At 49.9% G+C, this 21,139-nt stretch overlaps 1 protein-coding gene across 1 annotated transcript; it reads right to left on the reverse strand.

The window, feature by feature from the left end:
• Positions 1 to 13,719: 13,719 nt before the first annotated feature.
• CHC_T00005636001 (hypothetical protein) lies at positions 13,720 to 16,143 on the reverse strand. Its single transcript, XM_005717180.1, has 5 exons — positions 16,070 to 16,143; positions 15,059 to 15,892; positions 14,790 to 14,990; positions 14,430 to 14,661; positions 13,720 to 13,953 (listed from the first exon to the last, which is right to left on the reverse strand). The coding sequence occupies exons 1-5, from the start codon at positions 16,141 to 16,143 to the stop codon at positions 13,720 to 13,722; spliced, it is 1,575 nt and encodes a 524-aa protein (XP_005717237.1).
• Positions 16,144 to 21,139: the final 4,996 nt, after the last annotated feature.

Genomic DNA, 21,139 nt, shown 5'->3' on the forward strand with positions numbered 1-21,139 from the left:
GACAGACCTCTCATGAGTATTCACCGTTCGACTGATTGTGAGGCGGAAATGGTCGCGTATAATTGGTTATACGCGACCATTTCCGCCAACAAAAACGAGAGCATGGTTTAAATATTGAGGTCGTGACCCGTCCTGGTGGCCTCAGTCATCTTGCATACGGACCAATGGGACGTAGAAAACCCGTTTGGATTCTCTATGTCAGAAGCGGTCTCGAAGGGCAGCTATCTAATCTTTTGGCTATGGAAAGAAGAAGGTATTTGTAGTAGAACACGAAACGAGGTCACATGCCAAGACAAAGGTCGTTCGTGGGGGCGTGTACCAGGTAGCTACGGGGAAGTGGTAGAGGCTTTCGGGGGACTGTAAAACCTGGGTGTGCTCGCGAACTTCCGAAACTGGAAGCGAACGACGCGGTGCTCTCGACCTAGCGGGGCTAACACACGGCCAGCGAACCGTGCGCGCGAGAGGGGAGACAACATGCGACGTGGACACGAGAGTCCCAGGGCGCGAGCGAGGAGAACGAGAGAACGTGAACGAGAAAGGGTTAGTCGAATGTACGGCCAAAAACTAGATTGTGCGGTCTGACAGTCCCAGGGTTTGCCATTGGAGGTTTTGGGTCGACGATGCTGAGCTTGTTGAAGAAGTTTTGCGTGCGTTGGGGTTTGAGGGGTTTGGAGAAGTAGCCGGCTAGGTTGTCCTCAGATGGTATGTGTTGGATCTGGACGGTTATTCTTTGGATGTTGTTTTGTATGAGGTGGTAATGATGTCGATGAATTTTCGGCGTTTGGTGGGAGCCGAGTTTTGTGCAACAAGGATTTTTGCTTTGTTGCCGAAGAAGAGAAGTGTAGGTTCCGTTTCGGGCGTTTGAGCGTCGGAGAGGAGGCGGCGGAGCCAATGTGCTTGTTCGGTTTCCGCTGTGGCTGCTAAGTATTCGGCTTCGCATGTGGAGTCTGCTAGGACGGACTGGCGGGCCGATGTCCAACTGATGGGTACAGCTTGGAACATATGCACAAAGCCGAATCTGGATCTTCGTGCGTGATCGTTTGCAAAGTCCGAATCACTGTATGCGCAGAGGTTGGGACAGGCGTTTCCGGTGGTTGCTTTGAATAGGATACCGTGGTTTTCTGTGCCTCTGAGGTAGTGTAAGAGCCAGTGGAGGTGATTTTTGTGTGGGCGTGCCGGTTTGTGCATGACTGAGGTAAGCATATTGACAGCTGGATGTATGTCGGGTCTGGTGCTGTCAGCTAGGTATCCGAGATCGCCGATGGTTTGTCGAAAGAGAAATAATTGGCGTTGGTCTAGAAGTGGATCCTCTTGTGCCGAAGTGAATGCGGGTTCGGGGAGAGCGGTGTGGGTTTCGGTTTGAGGAGAGCATGCACGTTTTAGTGAGTATGGTTCTGGCTACTGTTGGTTGGTATATGTGTGTGGGGCCATCGTTAAGGCGCTGTGTATGCCATTTGAGGTATTTGGCTGGGAACCCAAGACGTTTGATTTTGTATTTTTCTGTTAGCGTACCGTGGAGTTCGTCTTGCAGCACTTGGGAGAATGCAACAGAAAGGAAATTGTCCATGTTGATGGCGACGAGAAAGAGGCCTCGTTTGGATCTTTTGTTGAAGAGGTAGGGGTCGGCCTGAGTCGGTTTGGATCCGTGGGAGGTGAGGTGTTTCAAAAGGGCACTGTGATAAGTGCGTGCTGCCTGTGGTGTGCCATATATATTGTACGTTGGGAGTCCCGCTTTGCATGGATGTTTGAAGGTCCCGTCGATTCTGGAGTGTTGTTTGATGTCAACCAGTTTGGTTTTAGGAAAGTTTTCGTGGCGATAGGCCGAGCTAATGTGCGTTTGTTCCAGTGACCATTGTAGCGAGGCTGCAATGGCGAGAAGTAGCCGTACTGTGGTCTTGTGTGCCATATAGGTGGTCACTTGTTTTGGATCGTAGTTTCTCCCTGGGGTCATGCAGACGCCTCTGGCTGCGCATCGCGCTTCGTGTGTACCGTGCATTGTCGGTGCGGTATATCCCGCGGAGACGGTTGCGCTGTTTCAGCAGAGCAAAGAATTGAGGCATGAAGATGCCTGCATCGCGCCTTGATTTGAGGAAATATAGCATGACGTATCTGGAGGCGGCGTCGATGTACTTGAGGAAGTGGAAGTTGCCGTGGTTGGATCGGGGGTTGATCGGGCCGCATGTATTGGAGCTGAGATATTCGCCTGTATCGTAGTGGTGTTGAGTGTGTGAATGGCGTGCCGGTCGTTGTTTCGCATATGCCAAAGCTGAGCATGACAGTCGGGTGTTTGATGATACGAGCGCTGATGGAAGGCCGTGTATCGTTCTGGTTTTGGCGATATTTTGGATGGTGCGAAGGGGGGCATGGTTGAGCTTTAGATGGCAATGTTGTATTATTTGGTTGGTGGCCTTGCAGGGATCGGGGGTATGTGCGGTGCAGGCGTCGACCGTAGGGGAGTTGGTGTATTAGATCTCGTTTTTGGGGTGGCAGGGGGCGGGCCCTTGATTGCAATGAGGTGTGGGGTGGTGGAGTTGGGCAGGTTGTGTCCTGACTGTGGTGAAGGTGTGTTATGCGTGAGTGGCGGTTGTACCACTGTGGGGCTTGGGTTATATTCCCACTGACATGTGAGCCTCCTACCTTGCCGTGCATATTACAGGGTCGAGGTAATGTTTATTGTCTGTGTAAGTCCAAACAGTTGAGCTTGTGCACGAAGTCTTTTGTGTCTCTTGGATCTAGAGAGATGAGCAGGCGGCCGATGCTGGCAGTGGCTGGGTTGAATTTCAGTCCGTCGATGAGGAACTCGACGTTTGTTTTGGGGTCTGAGATCTCCAGGAACCGAGCTGCTATCATCCTCGTCCGGGTCTGTTCGTGAGCTTCGGTGTACTGTGCGAACGTCATATCTGGGATATAGTGTGTCTACTCTGCGAGTTGCTTCAGATACTTGTCATCTGAAGCAGTGGTGGTATCCATGTGAGAGGTGGCAGCCTGGATCAGATCGTAGGGAGTGGGATAGCTGGTTATAGTCAGGAGGAAGTTGGCTATTTGGGGGTATGGACGTGATTAGTTTTCCGGGTAGGTGGATATTGGGTTTGTGGAACGTTTCTAGTTCAGTCATGTCCTGTGGGGGAATGGGGTTGCTTATGATGTGTTCTATATCGTTGATAGCGTGTGACGCTCTGGTTGCGCCAACTAAATGTCCATAGTTGGTGGGATCGAAGCGTGGTATGTCCAGACGTTCGTCCATGGTGCTGAGGTTGTTGTGTGTGTTGATGCGTTGTGGTGTGGTTGTTTTGCTTGGCTTGTTGTTTGTTGTGCGTTTGTCGTGTTGTTTGTCAAAGTTGTGTGATCTGTTTGTCGTGCGTATTTGAGGGGATGAGTGGGGTTAAGCCTTGGGTTAGTCCGCGCTGGGAGAGATGGGTTTGTTATTGTCGTGATGGGGTGTGTTGTTGATGTCGGGTGAGGGTGTTGATTTATGGAAGGTATCGAAAGTGCCCATAAACTGTGTGAATCAAAGACCGATGACTCCTCGTTTACTCGTCGTCGCTCGTAGGTTAAGTCTGTTCTCTGAGGGACAGACTGTCCTGTGTGGTCTGACAACAGTGATAACGTTTTGAGGTCAAAAAGGCGTCTGTTTTAGGCATTCTAAATATGGCTGGGAACGACGTGCAGAGCTAACGAAACTTCACCCTTCTGCAACGCAGAAGTGAACTGCGGCGGCGGGAGTATGTCCTTCCTCAGGGATCCGGGAAAACTCCATATTTGGCAATACAAGTTCCAAACAAACGATACTCTACCGCAACGTATTTCTAAAAATGTTGAGCTCTTTTATACTTCAGTAAACTCCTCAGTATCAGCCACTACACCGTACTCATCCACTGTCGCAGCTTTTAGGTCGACGTACAGCATTTTGGTCCCACCTCCCTCCTTGAAAGATAGGTTGCTTTTCGAAACTACCTGCGTGATTACCTCGAACGGTGAAGATATCCTCGTAATAGACTCCACAGCATCAGAACTCCTCTTCCGGAGTTCGCTTAAAGCTGACTCGAATCTTATAACTGAGGGATGGTAGGGCATAAACCCACTGCTCAGATTAGATAGTTTCCAACGTTGCATAATTAAAACATCTACAAGAGACTTCGGCCATCGTACAGCAAGTTGTAAAAATGCAATCCATCTACCACTGTAATAGTAAAATCACCAGAGCCGACTCCAGATAGCAAGATAATCGCCACGCACAGACGCTTAGTCAATGTAGATCGTTCAATCCACCTAGAGATCATGAACAATGGCTTAAATGCTATTTCTCCCGCAGTCAGCTCCGCGCCAGAGCCAGTATCCACTTCTTCCTCTTCACCCTCCTCATCGTCATCCACAAATACGGCCGACGCCCGTCGTTTACAGGCAGAACCAGGCCCCTCTGTGGCACTACAACGTCGGTCAAGGGCCACACTGTCGCGAGATTCATCTACCTTAACGCCTTTACAATGCAGAAAAATTAGTTTGACAAATGAAAGTTAAACATATCAATCATAAATCACATGTAAACATAGTGTTTACGCCACTAAGTTTCAGATTTGATTTTGACGGATTTCATGAATGCATGTACACGTTTAGGAAACGTTTCTGAATTCGGGCAATAGAGTTTGAAAACAATGCCGAAATGCCGGGTGTTTGTGAAGTGACTTCAGAAATGAATTGCGCCAAATCTGGGAATGCTGCGAGCTGTTGTTTGAACAAAACATGTTCAGCAGCCAAGGAATCGACAGGCACATCACCGTCATGGCCGAACTGATACCAAAATCTCCAACAGAGCCCGGATCTGGCTCCCGCTCCCCCACCAATACAAAACACACTGCTAAGCCCGGTCGCAAGTCTAAGTTTACAGCTGCTCAAGATTTTATCATTGCCCAGGAGATTGCTGCTGCAGAAGCACACGTTGCTCCTCATGAATAAACTCTTTTGCGGTTCGAAAAGGCATCAAAAATGGCCAACAACAATCCTATTTTCGGACACAAGGTGACAGGAAAGAACTTACAAGATAGATTCAAAAAACTTTTAGAAGATGACGCTCTTCGCGATAGAAGGGATCGAAATATGTCTGGAGCGGGAGGGGAGTTGGGAGAGCTAGATCAGTTGTTAGGGGATCTGTTGGAATCGAAGAGGGACCGAGAGGCGAAGAAGAATGGGGATGCTAAAGATAAAGCGGATCAAGAGCTGAGGAAGTTGGCGGCGGGCAAAGAGCTGATCCTTCAAACCTTGAAAGGCAAAGCACGTAGACGTAGGGAGGGGACTAGCGATGAAGATACGGCACCTAAGAAGCCCCACATTGATATAACTGATGGCATGCACGAGCTGGGATCGGCACTGAAATAGTCCGAGCGTGCGCAGTTTGAACTTGAAAAGGAAAAGTTAAATCGCCATGTGGAAGAGAAGCGCGAAGAGCGCGCGGAGGGCGCGGTAGAGAGGCAACTGCGCAGAGAGGAAATGCAGCCGTATCGTCAAATGATGGAGAAAATGATGAGCGACAACAGAAAGCAGATGCAAGCGGTGTTAGGTCTCGTGGGATCGCTGCTGCAGCAATCAAAGGACAACAAATAAAGTGTATCTGCGGCAGTAAAAGTATGGTCGTTCGAAACATTTTTCAGTAAAGGAGACCCCAGTTGCCTTTAATATCTCGAAACCTTCCCGCTCCTTCGGCCCTCGCTTCGCTCGGGAGGCGAAGTAATGACGAGCGAAACCATCTCTCGTTGGGAGCCGTACGAACAACTTTTTATTGGCTATCGTTTCGATGGTTGATGTACTGTTCAAGTGAAGGGGGAGTGCAGCCAAAGTATTGAGATATTGTGTTCGGATAGCAGCAGTTCCGAACGTTTGTTAGAATAACCGCTGCTATGTACATTGCTACCACCGCAGACTCCCTTACCCTCATCTTACGTTTAAAGTCTACCAGCGTCCAGTACCTTTTTACCTCGCGAAAAAACCACTCCACCGTGACTCTTCTCTTTGCCATTGTGGTGTTGAACGCCGATTGTGCCTCGCATTGATTAGATCCGCTAAAAGGAACAAAAAGGAAGCACCTTGCACTGTATCCAGAATCGCCAAAGGCGATGTACTGCTTTCCCTCGTAGTAGAATACTTCCTGCATGGTTTCATCCAAGCCACTTGATATATACAAAGTCCAATCGTGACGTCGGCCTTCCATAGGTCCAGCCAGGTGCATACATAGACCGCACGGAGTAGTGATAGCTTGGAACTTAATTGCATGTGTGCGCTTGTGCCCACCATAAGCAACCCGCAGAATAATATGATCACCACCAGGCCTCGCAATCTTCAGATTAGTACCATCGATGAACGCAACGACTCTGTCTAAGGCATTACTTTTAGAATAGACAGAGTCTGCTTACCTTTCATATCTTTCATTCCAAAAAGGAGCACATACATCGCCCATAACCAGATCAACCCTGTGCGAAACAAACAACATCAGCGCCTCCAAAAATAGTTCTGAAAGCGGCGACTTGTGCCGACCAAACAGTTCTTCTAGATCCCTCCAACGAGTCGCACTCGCTAAGCGCCGCAACACAAGGCATGTAGCAAGCAGCGGTGTAACAGTGTACCCGTTGCGCGTTGTCTTCGTACGATGTAACGGCCATGCCACAATGTCAACTACACGCATGATGTCTTCGCGCCTGAAACGGAATAGGGAAAGCAGAACATCATCAGACATAAACGGAAAACTGTCAAACGAAGTAAGGCTGATGCGCAAAGAACGTTTAACATGAAAGTTATATTCCTGATGCTTTCGTTGTAAGTTATTAGCTACGATGAGGAATAGCTGGTTAGAGGTGAACTCAGTAGCGGGATCTTCATGTAGTTTCTTGAAGATTATTGGAATCAGACCTTTCCAAACGAGCAAGCGAGCTACAACCACGTTGCGGGTGTGATCGGATTGTCTACCAAGACCCATGTTGTTGAGTGGCGATGGGTTGTGTGGTGCTGTTGCCTTTGGATTTGCTACTGTTGTAATACTCACAAACAGGTTGACGCAGAGTACTGCATAAATTAAAATGAGCAACACCAATTTTTGAACCTCAGAAAATGTGCACCACTGCATTACACCTCGTGATTTGTCACAAACAATTGTGAAATTGTGGCTGCGTAAACCTTAAAATGTCACACTCCCAGTTAGGCTTACCTCTCGTGATTGGTTTGCTTCCAAATTCTATACGCATGGCATTGTAGCAGGTACGAAAATTTCCCAACTTGTGCTTTTGGAATACCGCATCTGATTCCAAAACAGCTTTCGGTGACTCACCTCCGGTGACCTCCCCCTTCTCAAACTTCGAACGCAGCATTCGCACAGCCAGTGACTTCTTGGTCAATCGTCCAACAGAAACTATGATCCCTGAGCTCGTAAGAGAGGGTGCCGCGTGAGGAAAAATGCAGACTTAGGTTAGAATGCGGTGCTGTTTTGGTTGGTTGAAAACAATGAGGGTAAGGGAATGTTGAGGGAGAGAAGTCTCAAGTTTGTAAGTAGATGACGTTTACTTATAAAGGGTAAAACTATTGCCTCGCGTTGACAAATCCGACATGGCATCCCGGAGGAAACCCCGGCATCCCAACTCGCGGCAAAGCCGCTGCACCGGTAATGAAGTTGGCGAGAAGGCCAAATGTGCATGACAGGTCATGTGCCACGTCACAGAAGCGTATTTATCAAACAATGCAAAGAATTGGGGTGCCTTAATGTTTTATTGCAGTTGTAAATAGTACCGATTGGAGTGAGGAATTTAATATAACAGCTTTTTTTGGAGTGCCGATTATAGTCATGTAGAGTTCATTCGTTCCTACATTTTCGCAGAAATTTGCAGAGTACCCCAAGCGCATTATGAAAATGTTAAGTAACTCGAAGCCGCATTCTTCTTTTACTTAAAAATTGCACAAAACTAAGCAATACTATCGGGGAAAAACGATACCTTCGCCTCTTCAGTGTCCTTCCAGCGGTAACTGGAATTGTTTTTAATGCTTTTGCGTTAACTGTCGAGCACGGGCTTGCCCCAAGAATATAGTAAAGGAGCGGTGTAGCCTCAAAGTAGCAAGAGAAAAAACTTTCGCCAAGTAAAGATAAGCAAAAACGATAGTTTCAGATGTACTCTTTGCACGCTGCAGAGATGCCAAAATTAGTAATTTAGTTGTATATTTGGCACAGAACCCTTTAATATTTTTTGTACCTTTTGCGTTTTGACGCTTCATGCAATACAAACGAACTTCGTAATCCCATATAAATTTGGTCGGTGGTGAAGGCGGCAGCCTCTTCCACGACCGGTCTTGTCGGCAACCACGCCGTGTCCAGAAAGTATGCATATTTCCCGTCTCGTTTTGCGGGAACTGCTGGGGGATGATACGGAACAGTCCTGGATTGAGTGTCCGGACAGAGTGCTCCCGCTTTCGAGCACTATTCGGAATCACACCGAACGTATGTTCTCATACATGGCATCTATTAGGAAATCTTCGCCCGACCTCTTCCGGGCCCGTGCATCTTTCATGGGCTCTCCTATTTTTAAAAGTGTATGGGAGCGAGGAGCCCCATAGAACGATTGCCCAGGTCGACGTGAAAACATTCCGGAAATGGTCGTGATGCTTCATAATCTTAATTGCGGATCTAAAAATCGTACGTGATAATCTGCAACATATTAGTAATCCCGGAAGTGGACACTAACTTGAAGCATGCACTCATTTCTGGTATACTTTTAATGGTACATGACACTTGTGTCCGTCTGACAATGAAGATCAAATGGGAAAACCGCTTCGCTGGTAATTGTAGTAATGCCTGAAAAGTATCGGTCGATGGTACTGACTTCCGCATATACGAACCAAACCCATTCAGTCCGCAGTGGCTCTCGCATAAGTTCAGAGGCCCTGGATTGAGGTATGAGGTGGCTGTTTGTATTTTGACCCGATATATTGTTTGGACGCATGGCCCCTTTCCTTGTGGCTCGTACCCAGACCTTACCATTTATCGAATTGCGATGAAGTCTGCACTTACTGCTGGGGAGAAGGTGGTTGCAGATGAAGGTTATAAGGATCCCATCTGCTTTCTAGGAAGCGACGTTGAAGGAGAACACCGTAAGATCTTCGCTACTATTCGTGCAAGACACCAAACAGTGAACAGTCGTATCAAGTAGTTTTATGTACTAGGCCACCGTTTCCGGCACCGCATTGCGCTTCATTCTGTTTGTTTTCATTCCGTCGCAAACCTAACACAATTAATGATAGAGCAAGGAAGCCCGCTCTTTCAAATTGAGTATTCGGAATAGCCTGTTTCTCATCTAAGCCTTGGTTAAAAAAGTATACTACTGTACCGAGGTATAGATTTTTCATGCGTTGTAAAGGGTATGTTGAAGTTTTCAACAGTCCCATGCTGTATCAGTAGTATCTTATGTGAAATCATATTTTAAACAACATAGGGTGCATGGCTTTGCGTGTAACGATCTAAAGCTGTTTTGGTGGCTTTCTCGCGAGACATACGGGCAAGCTTTTGAACATCGCGACTAAATGTTTCAAATATTGGTTATTCCCGGAAACCTCTGTTGAGCAAGCACATGTCGAGAAAATTAACGTTAAAAAGTGGCCTCATATGAGGTCACTTGTCGTCTAGTGTCTATCCGACCGGCGCATGTCCTCATGTGAGGGCAGCTCTTTTTTCGCAAAAATATAAAAAGTAAATTGAACATTCAAAAAGCTACCTTGAACACTATTTCCTTAACGTGCTTGTTTTCGGCAATAGCATCTTGCAGAACATCAGTGTAGCAGCCTTGAATGCCCAAAAAGCTTAAGAACGTAATGCAGATTGAGTACCAAGTTGCCTTTTTGAACTGGCGTTTTTGGTTTCGAAGTTATTCTATTTACGATTTTAGGGTGGTTTGAAAAAGCTTCTTTTCCAGACATATCTAAAAACGACCACCGAGAACATGCGATTCTCACAAAGTTCTTTATGGTCCTAAGTCAGAAGTCAAGTACGGTGCCGGGGTATCCTTTTCTTTCTTGTCGAGGAAGCGCAAGTCAAGAATGAAATAGGTCGAATACTGTCCTCATATGAGGACAAATGTCCTCACATGAGGATAACATGAGGATAATGGTCCGATAGACACTACTGTCTATTCGACACAATTTTTTCCTCATATGAGGCTTCGTTTGCCTCATTTGAGGCAGTCGAAAATATATGTAGTTATTCCGTGTACTGGTCTCCTTAACAAAGACTGCATCCCATTCTTGCAGCTCTAAAGCACTGTGTGCTCGCTCCCTAAAGCCCCGACTCCTGGATAACTTTAAGGACTTAATCCCTGGGTCCAGCAGGTGTTTTTGGGGTACAGTAGTCCCAATCTTTACCGCATTGTAACTCTTTGTCGTAGAATCGTTTAGTAATAATGCTCTGCTACTGTGTGTTTGTTAAAGCAATGACGCCCAGTTTGACTGTGGCACAAGAAAGCGTCTCGGTTCTTGTCGTCCCTAGAGCCAGAGCAGACAAAATTTGATTTCTGCTGGCACACAGAGCACCGACCTTGATACACTGCGTTGCTAACCTTTCCAAAACATAACCGGCGCCTTTTTGTCGGTGATAGATGTTCTCTGACTCCACTGGAGGGTATGAAGCCTTCATTTCCAATGGGCTTGCAACTCTTAGAAAGCAGTAGTTCAAAACACATTGTCCACAAGTCCTTCAGCCAATTTTGCGTAGAACACATGCTGAGGCCTGTGTCCTTTGGCACCCTTTCCACCTTTATAGAGAAGCCAGGAGTCCACCACGCAGATTGACAAAAGTGTCAAGTTGACACGCTTGTGCCAGTCCTTGACTTCCACTTTTCGCTCCATACCTGAATCATCTTGCCTACAGCGATTATGTCTGTCAATTGCCGAGCTCGCACTGTAGTAGTGCTCAACCAGTTGAGGCTGCCTAACTTCAATGTGGACCAGACGAGGACCATCGCTCTCTTGTCTCCACCTTACACATTCGTAAGGCCCAGGGCGCAATGAGCCAGCAGTCGATACAAAATATCGTCGAGCTCTGTCGACCCAGCATAAACCAAGCAGCACAGTACCAGCTGGTTCAATTGTAGTCTGCAAACAAACAGTATCATCTCGCCCTGTCAGCTCAGTGCGTCCGAGCTCAGACATGGGAAACCGCTTTGTAGCGCTCTTGACGACACCCGTAAATCTCAGCCCTGTCTTCATCAGTTGCTCAGCTGTCTCGACCGAGGCAAAATACGAATCGGCGACAACCATGCGTCTTGATCCGGTCCAAGGCTCTGTAAGCCTCCGAACAACAGCCGTCCCATGATTTGTGGTACCTTCGAACGTTTTTCTTGCGGTATCGTCTGCGCACATTACCAGCTCTAATCGTAGCATAATTCCACTTGATCCGCACGCCGCATTCTGTATTTCGCAACCTGCCTCGGGTTTGCGGTCCAGCGCCACGTAATGGGGCAATGCAATATCAATGCAGTGCCCCCCAATCCATACCATCTCGAGATAGATTCGTCGATGCAGATGGTTTCCGATGGCACGAAGAACTTCACACGGTGGTTGTTGATGGCTTCTACGAAGTCTGAAATCATGCACCAACGGTCAGGTGCGTCTTCTGTAACGACGCTTCTTATTGGCCCCTTACTAAATTTAAAATTTGCAAAAAGTGCATCAAACCGCCTCCGGGGCATTATAGAGCTGACATCGGGGGTTGGGAGATATTTGCTGACCGGTTTTGTCCCCCACAAGAAACGTCGAGAGCCACACACTTCAAATCTTGTCATAAGTATGAGAACTCCGAAAACTTGGAGGAGCTCGGAGGCATTTGTAGCCTTTTCACCTGCATTTGCCAAGCTTTCTGATGTAAGCTGTACAATTTTAGGCAGATACTCCATTGGGAACGTCATAAAGAAGTAGTCCAAGGCGTTTCTCTCACGCCATTCACTACCTTCAGATACTATACTGCCATCTGGTGACTTCATTTCCCATCTTTTCGTCCGGACCATGCCATTGACATGACAGTCCTCTTCGTAGGAGGACCATATCTGGCCATGACAGGCTGTTTGCTCCATGACATGGCTCTGTGCTGCAATGGGAGGAAATACGTCACAAGACGAGGGTTGTGTACGCGGTGCTTCAGGTAGGGCCGGGGCGAAATCAATAACATCGGCAGTCTCGTGACGTGTATGATGTAGAATTTGGCCGTCAGTGCCTCGGGGGGCTGGAGTACCAGCTCGTACGTGCCGGAGAAGAACGGTTTTGATTACGTTTCCAGATGGTAGCTCCCATGAACCCTTGACAAACGTTTGGGTCTTGAAATTCGGCTTTTTGGTCTCTGTGCTGATGACAGTGCCTAGCACTTCCTTAGTTTTCCACATAGATCCATAGAATTGTCTGCACAGAATGCCTTCCACAACGCGATTGGCCTTAGCGTGGACAGTAGCATTCGGAACCAAGCGCATGTCCTTCGGAGCCATGGTGAGAGTGGAATCGCAAAGTGATATGAGAATGGGTGGTAGTTTGAGAAACATCTTGTGTTAGGAACAAGATGGGAGTTTTAGTGCATTCATTGACAATTGAAATGTGAATCTGGACAAAGGAGATTTTCGGTTGAACGCGCAACGACTCTATGGAAGGGAAACATGGCCAAAAACACTTTTCGGACAGATTTTTACTTTACCGTTCACATGGAACGTTTCAGACGGACCGTGTCAAGTTACCGTTGCAGTAAGACCTGGAAAACGGCTAGGAACCGTTACGCTTCTTCGTTCGCGTAACTAGTCCGCAGAGGGATTGGAAATCGGCCAGCGGCCGAAAACAAGGCTGTATAAAGAGAGGCACTCAGATCTCTCTGGCCTTTCTTCTCTCTTCTCCAATTCTTCGCTTGTTCTCCCACTTTCTCACCCTCATCTCTGCTGCTCAGTCATCAAGTCATCACTGGTTCTTTCTTCCGTACTCTTTCTTGCGTGGCCTAACCATTGAAGACTGTTTATTCGCGCGCTCGGTAAGATAACGCGATCCTCCTTCGCTGCTTACTCCCTCTTACTCGGAATGTACCCCTCGTCTTGAAGCTTACCAAAGCAGAACTCGAACTCATGTGAGCCACGAACGCGAGCCCCAATAAACGCCAAAAGTGGTCATCATCTGCCGAAGCGGGTAGTATCGCTGGGTTAGCGGCCCGGAGGTGGCGAGGGACTCGCGCCACTGCGCTGCTTTGGCCGTTGTTTAAACGTTTGTGTCCACACCAATGGGGACAGCGAAAGACGGGATAAGCATTCGGATAATCAATCGACTGTAAGCATTTCTGGACCGATTATCTTTAGGTAATAAAGCGTAATCTTGTTTCTTCAACACTATTCATAACGAGAATCTTACCTGTCCAGCACCAACAAGGGGTGTTTGGAATAGGAGAGAGTATCGGTTGGGGTTTCCCGCCAACCAGCAAGTGGCGGGAACTGTTTAAATACTGTACTCATATGAGGCGCCAGTTCTCATATGAGGACACTTGTCGAATAGACACTAGACACTAGCAGTGGGCACCGGCATGCATTCTCTTCCCATGCCGCCACCCCTACGCATTGGGCGTGAAGCCAACTGAAGCGACCTGTGCCATCCCACTATGGCCGTCAACTCGCAGCCTTTGCGCACGGGTCTCTTGAAGCCCGGGGTGCCCCCGTTCACGGTCGCCTCCTTCGGCGTCGACTAGGCCTCGATCCGCGCCCGCGCTAGCCCGTGCTGCCGACGGCACAGGCCAGAGCTGGCGCGTGTCCCGCCGCGACGTGCGCACGGCGGGCCGGCAAAGACACTGCATGAGTGCGGCGCGGCAGCGATCACACACAAGCACCCTACTCGGCATAGCCCAGGCGACAACGCCGGGAGGACAGCGGGGGGGGGGGGGGGGGGGGGGCGAAGCCGAGGTTTTATGGTAGGAAAGTGCTTCGGGGGGTGGGGGGGGCGGCCGTGGAACTTGTGACGATCAGTCGGTCGAGGCAGAGTGCGGCGGGGCTTCACATCGGGCATCCGAGGGTGGTGCAGCAGACCGAATGTGTCATCGGACGTCGATGTGGCGCTTTAGCGGTTTCACAGCCGGTGCTGGAACTGTTGATGAGGGGGCTCAGGGGGGCTCCCGAGCGGGTCAGCGGGGAATGTCTTCGAGGCGTTGCTCTCAGGGGCAGAATTTGGTACAGTATGCTTGTTGTTATGTCACTGGTGAAATCGTGCGAGCCACTTCCCGATACACATGCGCGCCACGCAATCCAGCTTTGCCCTTCTCACTCACTCCGACCGTCGGACTGCATTGTTGGTTTCAAGCGCTTGGCAAGCCGCGCGTTCATATCGTCGGCGAGCGGCGTGGCGTCGTTGTGTGCCGTTGTCGGGCTTCGACCCCCGTTCTCCTCGGCTTCGGGGGCGGCGCCCGGGGTGTGGGGATGGTTATTCTTGCGCGACATCTCGGAAGCGGGCGACGGGTCCAAACCTGATCGCCGGACAAAGTTGCGGAAAGCAACTGTCACGGCTCTCTTGATTAAGGCGTCAGCTTCCCCCCTCTCTCGCTTCACGAATACTCGCAGGATGTTCTCTTCAAACGTGACCGGGAGCACATACGAGGCTTTTGCTGTGGACAAGTGCTCTGGCGATTGGTCCTCCCTGTGTCGAGTGGATGTCGGGATGCGATATCGTTGGGAGTCGTACACGAGTTAGTGGTCAAGGCTGCACAAAGGTTGGCTCGTTGAGCCGCGGAGGAGAAAATGAAATGGAATAGCAAGACAACGAACCAGTCCTTGAAGAATAAGACGTTATCGACGGGATTTTTTGACTTCATACCAAAGTGGAGCGGCACATGGACGACGTAAACGTCCTCCGGTACCAAGTTAACACCAGTGGAAAGGTCCTGGCAGGTGGTGATGTCTTGCGGCGCGACGGTGCACACTCGGCCCGGCGGCAGCAGAATCTCATCAACGAAGCGGTAGAGGTCTCTGGTACGGATGCGGCGAACAATCTTGCGTGCAGCCGCCAGGGCGGGGTCGGTGCTGTATTCGATGACCGGGAGGAGGGCGTCAGTGAGGCGCATGAAGGCGACTGGGTCGGCGATGGAGGCCGAGATGGCGAGCGGGCGGTCTGCCGCGAGAAAGGCGTCGGCAACCATGGCGGCGATGCCGAGTGAGGCACGGTGGTTGTATATCGTACCTGTGGGTGAAATGGGGCATGCGGACTGTCAGCAAAATGTATACGGCGCAAGGCGGGGACGAACGGCGTTGGTGGGAACGTACGGTGGAGTTGGAAGCGGGTAAGGAAGAGGTTGTGCACATTAAAGAGCTCCTTCCTGTGGAAACAGACGTCGTCGCGCACGACTTTGGCAAAACTGATGAGGCGCTGGTGGTCGAAGCCGTAGGCCGTCTGCAAGCCCAAGCTGTACACGTCGCGGGCGAGGTAGTCAAATTTGTCCGTGTCGATGCCGTTCTTCGCGTTGGCGACGATGTCATACAGAAAGGCCGGGCGCAGCGACGGCGCGCCCTCCCGGCCCCGGCCGGCGATGAGGTCGGCGACATGGCGGACGTCAGGCGGCTGCAAATCGACGGCGTGCGCATCGACGAGATGGCGGAACATCATAGCGGAGCGGGCCTCGTGCAAGCGCATGGGGTGTGCGGCCATACCCGGGACGGCGGGGAGAAAGACGTGGTCGAAGAGGTGGGAATACGGGCCATGGCCGAGGTCGTGGCACAGGCCTGCGAGCTGGACGAGGGTGCGGGCGTGGCGGTAGTGGCGGGGGTTGTCGTATTGGCGGCGTGCGTACGGGTCGCGCGCGTTGGCGTAGAGGCGGTCGACGAAGGCGGCAGAGAGGTGGGCCACGCCCAGGCTGTGCTCGAAGCGGTTGTGGCTCGCGCCCGGGAAGACGAGGTAGTTGGAGCCCAGCTGCTTGAGGTCGCGCAGGCGCTGCACGTGCGGCGTGTCGACGCAGGCGAGGGCCGGGTCGGCGAGCTCGAAGTGGCCGTGGATGGGGTCCTTGAAGACTGGGAGGAGGGGGGAAGGGTCAGTGCGAGGTTACCGCGGCGACAAGGGGGTTGAGAGACGAACCTTTGAGGCGCGGGGTTTGGCCAATAATGTTGGCCGCGTCCATCGCGGGGACATGCGGCTGCTCGCCTTGGTCAAGGTTGAGGGTGAGGGGACCAGTTGCTTTTTATCGTTGCAGCTTTGTGTTAGCGGCGTGTGAAGAAGATGACCACCACCGCTCGAACGGAGTGGCGGCTACTGTACCATTTCGTGTATGCACGTGGAATGCGTGTACACGTATGACAACAACAGGATAAAAATTAGGAAACAGCTCGGCATAAAAGAGAGGTCGTCATCGAGATGGGCGTCTCCCATCTCGATGCGTCGCAGAAGTCCTTGAAGCCATGCTCTACTGTGGGGGCCCGAGGAGTACTTGATCCTCTTCAAGGGCATTAACTAAGACGAGGAAAAGTCCATGAGTGTGCTCATCTGTAGTTGCGGTCAACATAGACTCAAGCAATAAGAAACCACAGGTACATAAGCGGCATAGCAGTTAATAAGTGCGACAGGGTGCGACTGTGAGCTCAACGAATATTCTAAAGGACTATGGTATAGAGTTCTGGAAGATGGTGTTGTCACGGTAAGCATGCCCTTGATCCATTCCCCATCCGAGAGTATGAAGGAGATGAAAGCGTGGTGACTATTGCGAGTGTAGCAACCGATCAGTTTGAAAGTTCCTGAAAGTTCCTCGCTCGCTCGCGCGGACGACATCGGAACGCGAGGGTTGCGGGCGCGCTGGTAGGCAGCGAGGAGGAGGGTCCAGGCGAAGGGCGGCGCTGCCGGCGATGCTCCCCGATCCGAACCCTCTCTGAGGCAATTCTAGACTTGAGGAAAAACACAACCATTCTTAATGGCTTAATGGATTCAGTACAAAACGAAACGTCTTCTGTAGCTCCGCGGCATGTTATTTCAGGGCAACTAATCTGTCCGGAGCACTCAGCCACGAACGGCACTCATTCCGCCGTTACTTCACGACGATGCTTCGTCCGAAATAATCAGCCGTATGCGTTCTTCAACGCGCACTTTTGATCGCGGACACCCCGTGGGTCTACAAAAGTACGAGCGGAATCCAAGTTGCTTTGGTGCATTCGAATGCGTGCAAGATGGATGCAAGCATGACTTCTTTATTGAGCGAAAGCGAAAGCGCAGAAACCCTGCATCTGCTTCTAGTCTACCCCACATTCTACAGTGACCAAATTCAATTCCAAAATCACAAACCACAACCACGGCGTCTTGTACCAGCAGAGATAAATCCGTCAACCACTTGACCTATTGGTATAGACCACCCTCTCTTCCACGAATGCATTGCAGGCACCGAAGAACTGTCTGGCCGCTCCTTGCTTTGCAGCAAGTATCTTGTGCATGCGCTTGTGAGCTGCGCATGCATTAATTTCTCTATCCCGCCTGTCCTCTTCAGTCGTACGCATGTGTCATGCACGATTCACAATTTACTATGACTACTTCAATACATAATCGTTCACTTTTAGCTGGATATTTGCGTCCATGTCTCTGGACGCTAATGCGTGATGATTCCCTACTTTGGCCGCAACGCTTTGCTTCGTCTGTGAGTGATACTTTGCTTCTGCTGCAAGGATGGTTCGCAATAGATGGTGATTGACGCCTGAACGATCCCTGCTGGGATCGCCTTTGTTTACAAGCAGTTGAGTACCGTGGGGACAGATGAGTAATAAGAATTGATGGTAACGGGGCAGCGGTGAGTGGGAGGAGGGGTCGGCGCTGATCTCGTTTGCGGTTGTGTGCTTTTGTTCAGCGTCTCTGGGTATGGCGTTTTGGAGACGAGTCGGAGGGCCCATCCTTTCTCTCTGACTGTTTGAAAAGTTCATCCGCATTTGAGTGTCATATGTGGGCTGTTTGCTGGGCCACCCATGGCAACCGGGGGAGAGCATGTCCGCTGTTCATGTATGCCGCGGCGTCTCCTACCCTTGGTATGCGTCATATAATCACACCTTCCGAGGTCGTGGCAACTCTTCGCATGCGCTTAAAAGTCGATAGAGCATTCTCTAATCACGACTCTGCTTGCCTCCACTGGTCTCGATCTGTCCTGGAGTTTCTCTCACTGTTCTTCCAGTTTTTTTCTCGCCGCGCCGTCCACGAACCTGTGCTCTGCCTTCAGCTCGTGCTTGGCACTAGAGATAACCCCTTGTACAGCAGGACTTCTAGCAAAGGTACTTGCATCTATCTAAATCTTCCATGCAGAACTCTCTACACCTGATCACAGTATTTAACCTGGGCCAGGTTAATTTTGAAGCTCATATTTCTGTGTACAGTATATGCGCAAGTGACCACTTGCACGCTTGCTCATTCTAAACAATTCCACAAATGCCCCAGAAATTGGTCTCCACAAAACACTGTATCACCCAGAAGCGCTTTGTCTTTTAGGGACTCGGCATTTCTACCATGCTTACCGCGAGCTGACGTCAGCCGTCAACGGCTCTGGTTTCTTTTTCGGGAGAAAACACATTTCTGTGGACAATAAAGATAATTTTCCGGGACAGAAGCCAGCACTGATCTTTTTCGCTTGTCCCTGAGAAAAATTTGGGACAATTGAGTGTGGGTTGGGGTTGTTGTGAAGTGCTCGCAGAATTTTATGGGACGCGCTTTTGAGTCGAGGATATCAGAGTAGAAAACAGTTGCTGTACAGTACAACAATATTTTCTTTTGAACATCTTTGTGTGCATCAACGAGTTGGCTTGCGATAGAATCGCTGAGCATGTGCTTTGCCTTCTTCAAAACAAAAGTTAAATGGCGGTTTGCGTTGTCTAGAAAAAATAGTAAATTATATTATTTGTCCAATATAGGCAATAGCTTTAGGGGTGTACAATAGCTGAATTCATCTCAGAAAAAATTTAAGAGGGGTAGTGCGCTCACGTAAGGTCACTTAATTTGGTCTGCCACGATTTATCAGCTGCGATGGGGGCAGTCGTTTTGCGCGGTTGGCGGGGGAGAGGGAGGGAGAAGGGAGTACAAGTAGGCAAGGGAGGATCAGAGACAGGCGAGGCCCCTCGGGGGGAGGAGACTGTCCATATTACAGTCTGTCCACAACAGTATTTAATAGGAGCGACGGCGACGACGAGTAAAGCCAGCCCATGAGGATTACGATTCATCAGAGCACTTGATCGCCAACCCTCGGAGATAATAAATGGAATTGGGGAGCATTGCCATCCGACAGGTTGCTCTATGCCAGGCGATTAGGGTACAGCTGTACAGTACCATACTGTGGCGTAAACCGACGTAGGTTACGGCTTCCCCCGGTTGCTCTACGGACCCTCGGTAGACCCTGATGCTCTAGTGTCGGGCCGCCCCAATAATTTACTCTCTCAATAAAGTCGACCATTCAAGGGTACTGTACTGTAACAGTTATCCCAACAGTACGCGTGGTTAGTGTACCCTTACGTATTACAGTACCAAGGGTACAGTATTGCAATATCACAGGCTGCGGTAGAGGAATACACCCCGGGCATGAACTTTGCTGAAGCAGGGCGATCATTATTACCAAGGGTAACTGATCGCATCCCGTCTCGCCTATGACAGATTTGGGGTAATAGCCCTTCTGCGCGAACACCCCCTCCGCTCTCCATAACATAACAAAACGACAGCTACCCTTCGAAGGGTACGTCGCAACTCGTCTCCACATTTCCGATGCGGTGTCCTTTTGCGGTGTTCTCGCTTCACGCATTTGTTACATTACATGATTTGTTACAGTGCAAGCCCACGACCCCAACCGCGCGAAGAGGGCGGTCCCATGCCGCTCTAGGCGGCGAAATGCAATGCCGGCATTTTTGACTTGATGCGCGTATCAATAGGAGGAGGCCATAAAGAGCGGACAAGGAAGGCCTTTTACGAGTGCACTTCCTGGACGGCATATACTTGTACGTATGCTCACAACAACAAGGACTGTCACTACTGGAGGCCGTCAGTCGAGAGGGACTTTACTCTGTAACCTTAGTGTGCCATGTACTGTATTCCGCTCTTCAAGAACAGTTGGTGGTGGGCCGCAAAGCAGTTGCTTTGCGCGCCTGCACACTTGCCTTAATTTGCCTTTGCCTTCTAGTAACTGGTGCAGGACATCTCGGCACGCTGAGTTAATCGACATGCGCAACCTTCCCTCTTACAGGGCCGCATTGCATGAATGCAAGACATGCGGTTGCACCGCTACTTTTCTACAGGTACTTTATTCGGGCTTTGTCGTCATGCGTATCACACGGAACATGGGAGACCCGCGTATTTTTGGAGAGCATGTGAAGCAGTCTTACTGTGCACTACTTACTTTCCACTTCTGCTTATTGGGGTTATACCGTACCCTTGGTAGCTCTACTACTTGCAACCAAGCGGGCAATAGGCGGCCCGAAATTGCCAGCGGAATTCTGTACAGCGAGGAGGAATAGAAACAAAACAAACTGCTTCTTCTCGTCGACAACCAAATTGCCCCCGATTACCAAATTGCCCCTTTCAGGAAGGGTACAACATACAGTATAATATACCCTTGGTACCCTTGGATTCCATCAGAACCCCTTTGACATGCGTTTTGTCCCAGCGGCAGAACAGGGTTTGTCTCCAGAGTTTGTCTCCAGAGTTTGTCTCCACTCTCCCGAGTCCCTCTGGAGCTTATTCCGCATCACAAGACATCTCCCACACGCATATATCTACAGTACAGTATGTGCTGTAGACCGCTTTGTACAGTCATCCCAACCTCACCGAACAGTCGTGATCATCTCTTTCCCGTGTATAAACCCCATTAGACGGTAGAATGCCCACCATATCCGATATTATATATAACCATCTGTACCAACCTGCACCAACCTGCGCTGTCCTTTCAGTTTAACCTTGCTACATGACACCATTTCATGTCCTTTAAAAGTCTCGAGAGGCACACGTTTTGATCCAGCACATACCGAAATCCGCCCGCGATATCCGCCCGCTAAACATCATCACCTATGTTCCGCTCTATGAACTATAAAAATGATCTCTGCCGTTCGCCGCCCCCGTCCACAGATGACGAAACCTCAACCGCCGCTCTGTGCACGGAGAACCTTCGCGCCTGCCACATCTCTCA

The sequence above is a fragment of the Chondrus crispus genome, genomic scaffold (assembly GCF_000350225.1).
Source record: "Chondrus crispus Stackhouse genomic scaffold, scaffold_303, whole genome shotgun sequence".
NCBI classification, from domain to species: Eukaryota; Rhodophyta; class Florideophyceae; order Gigartinales; family Gigartinaceae; genus Chondrus; species Chondrus crispus.